This window comes from Oryza brachyantha, chromosome 12 (assembly GCF_000231095.2).
Source record: "Oryza brachyantha chromosome 12, ObraRS2, whole genome shotgun sequence".
NCBI lineage: Eukaryota > Viridiplantae > Streptophyta > Magnoliopsida > Poales > Poaceae > Oryza > Oryza brachyantha.
In genome coordinates, this window is record NC_023174.2 from 9,032,702 (window position 1) to 9,035,951 (window position 3,250).

The 3,250-nt window shown below is 36.1% G+C and overlaps 1 protein-coding gene across 1 annotated transcript; it reads left to right on the forward strand.

The window, feature by feature from the left end:
* Window positions 1-863: 863 nt before the first annotated feature.
* On the forward strand, window positions 864-2,358 carry LOC102715529. Its single transcript, XM_006663945.3, has 4 exons — window positions 864-906; window positions 995-1,189; window positions 1,742-1,915; window positions 2,112-2,358. The coding sequence occupies exons 1-4, from the start codon at window positions 901-903 to the stop codon at window positions 2,166-2,168; spliced, it is 432 nt and encodes a 143-aa protein (XP_006664008.1). The 5' UTR covers window positions 864-900; the 3' UTR covers window positions 2,169-2,358.
* Window positions 2,359-3,250: the final 892 nt, after the last annotated feature.

Below are 3,250 nucleotides of genomic sequence, written 5' to 3' on the forward strand. Positions count from 1 at the left end.
TAGGGTGTCATGAAACCAGGAGTTAAATTTTTTAGTCTAATTAATCCATCATTAGTATATGTGAGGTACTGTAACAGTTATGACTAATCGTGGACTAATTATGCTCAAAAGGTTCGTCTCGTAAATTTCTTTTAAAACTATGCAATCAATTATTTTTAAAAAAAACTATATTAAATATTTTATACATGTCTCCAAAGATTCAATGTGACAGATGAACGTGAATTTTTTTAAAAACTGAGACTAAAGTTTAGTTCCTAGTCATTCGGATGTTTGAACACTTATTATAAATAGTAAACATAGACTATTAATAAAACTCATCCATAATCTTAGACTAATTCACGAAACGAATCTAATGAGCCTAATTAATCCATAATTAGTATATGTGATGCTATAGTATACATTTACTAATTATGGATTAATTAGGTTAAAAAAATCGTCTCGCAGATTAGCTCTCATTTATAAAATTAGTTTTTTTATTAGTCTATGTTTACTGCTTCAAATTAGTGCCTATGATGTGATATGGAGCTAAATTTACCCTCATCTCAATAACCCCTGGAACATAGCCGACACATGAAACTGATACGTTTTTTTTAAAAGGACAGAGTTGGTTCTGAAAAAAAAAAAGGACAGACTTGGAAAAATAAAAAAACTGTCATGTCTGTAATTAATAGATGCTTGATGCCTCGGTCCTGATGCATGCAAACAAGAGTGTGACCCAATAAAAAGGCACCCAAAAAGGGGCCTTTCTGCTCAGGTTTCCTCCTGCTTCTTCGATTTTACCATCAGAAGCACACTTCTTGTCTTGTAGAAGCACCTAATTCTTCTTCTCGGTGCACATCATATCCTCCTCCTCATCTAGATCGGCTGCTGACCATACATACAGCTCGTCTACAGGTCAAAATGGAGGTAAATAAACCAGCATATGTAGTGATTTTTTTAGTTAATGACTAATGCATGAGTAGTTGATTAATCGATGCTCTCTGTGATGCTGCAGAAGGGGAGGAGGCGGCACATTGTCCCGGCGTTCGGCGAGTGGAACCAGCAGTACGAGGAGCTGCCAATCACGCAGTATTTCGAGTCGGCGATGCACGCCGGACTCGTCAGGGCCGGGCACTACTACCACGCCGCCGCCGGCGACTTGCTCTTCAAGGCCGCCGGGTCGCCGCCGCCGCAGAAGCCACCCAAGAAGGCAAGCATATGTATATTCTTTGTTAGGCCTGCACTACTTGCTCACTATCTGAAAAATACTTTTAAAAAATTGTGCTTATTCACTGAATAAACATAACTCCAGTGATCATGGTAGTAACAATTAATAAAGATACGTCCACTGCCTTAAAAAGATGCCAGTTGTTGACCTCCTTAAAGTGAAGTATCTTCAGTACATTTAATTTGCAGTTTGTATGGAACATCTTAATAATCGTTAATATTTTGTAACCTCTGATATGATGCTATATACTTCATGGGAATTTTTACCATTATTGAGAAGATCCTGAGAAAACTAGGTACCTTTAAAAATATTTAGTGTGAAATTCTAAGTATATTTAAGTACTTTATCAGAGATTTTAAAATTTCTTATGCTCCGTAACTCGCAAGTAAAATATCATATGTAGAAATTTTTTTAGTTAATGAGAAATATTAATATGAGGCACCACACCGGCCGGATGCACAAAGACAATAGAAAATATCTCTATCTTGTTTTATTCTTTGACGTGATGGTGGTTTCCATTTCTGCGTTTCTCAGGTGAGGAGCACAAGAAACGGGATGGAGAACCAAGCAGGGAGGAGGGAAGGGCCATCTGTTGTGTGTGATGGCTGTGTAGTTGTCCATGGATCGAGGAGGCCTAGGGTTGTTAGGGCAGTAGACGAGGACTTGTACAAAGTCCCCTCTGAACTCCTCCGCAAGAAGGCAAAAGGGGTACTACACTGCAATTTCCCTAATTAATTTTAACTATCTACTGAGTAGCTTCCAAAGGATCATTGACAAACCATTTTAATTGTGTTGATCCTTGGAGTAATTTAAGATGTTTAATTCTTTCATGTTTTCACTAGGAAAATTTTGACTCCTAATAATCGTTGTTACTCACTATATGTACCTTTTTTTAATGTATCAGAGGAAGCATGTGAGAAGCTTATGGATGGGCTGTGTAGGGCTCAATTGCGTCGCCTGAAATTGCAAGAAGAGGAAATCTAGAAGGCCACGCATGGAAACATGGCTTGGTTTGTTCCGAGAAGCCTGAAGATATGAGGAACAAATTGCCTTTTGTTTTGTGGTCTATATATCTGCGGCGCTAACTGCAAAGCATCTGTTGCATTTGCATGCACCTACTTGCATTGTGCTACCCACCATATATGTAAATTATCTAGGAAATGAATTATGGTAGATGATATTATCCTAATCTTAATTTGGAAGTTTCTTTACCTCTATCTCTCTCTTTCTCGAATACCGACATGGACCTTCATCAGCCGTGGTAGAGCCCTGCTGCCCATCTTGTTGCAGCTCCTGTTCCACTCTCTCAGGCTTGTGCGACGGCAATGCACCCAGTGACGAATCTCGGATTTTAACTAATGCTATGTTCGTCTAAAAATTATCATATACAATTTGATAAAACTATTTTAGTAAATCGGTAATAACTATAAAATTAATAACATGATTCTATATACATAATATATATGCTCTAAGTAACACGTATTCATATTCAAGTGAATTTTAAATAAAAAACTAGAGGAAGCATCTAATTAACGGTTAGATTTTTCTGGGTAACGTAGAAGCTCCTACAAAGTGCCAATGAGTGCAGTATAGATTTGGCTATGATTTGATTAATTAATAAATATACTTTAAGCATAACTTATAATTTTGCTTATTTGCAAAAAAAATTAATAAAATAAATAATCAAATGTAGATTTAAAAGTCAAATGCGTTAAATAAAAAAAATAGAGGGACTATGGTTGTCGCTTCTCTCAGATTATTCCCAGATTATTCATCGGATTCTGCACTCACACTTACCAAATTGCTAAACAATGTGTGTTTTTTGAAAAATTTCATAGAAATTCGTCGTCTCATATTTTTAGAGTAGATTTTTAACTTTGTACTAATTAATTCATCACTTATACCATTAACTATCAAAGAATCAGATAATCTTTCTATCTTCTCGCCCAAAATTCTCCCTCAGTCCCATATTATATGGGATTCGAACTATTCACTTGTAATTTTTAAACTATTCGTCTTATTCAAAAATTTAGTGCAAATATA

Bases quoted from the DNA above. Each gene is read 5' to 3' on its own strand.
- LOC102715529 (XM_006663945.3), top strand. The intron at 1,190-1,741 runs GCAAGCATATGT...TGCGTTTCTCAG, and splicing joins CGCAGAAGCCACCCAAGAAG to GTGAGGAGCACAAGAAACGG. The intron at 1,916-2,111 runs GTACTACACTGC...TTAATGTATCAG, and splicing joins TCCGCAAGAAGGCAAAAGGG to AGGAAGCATGTGAGAAGCTT.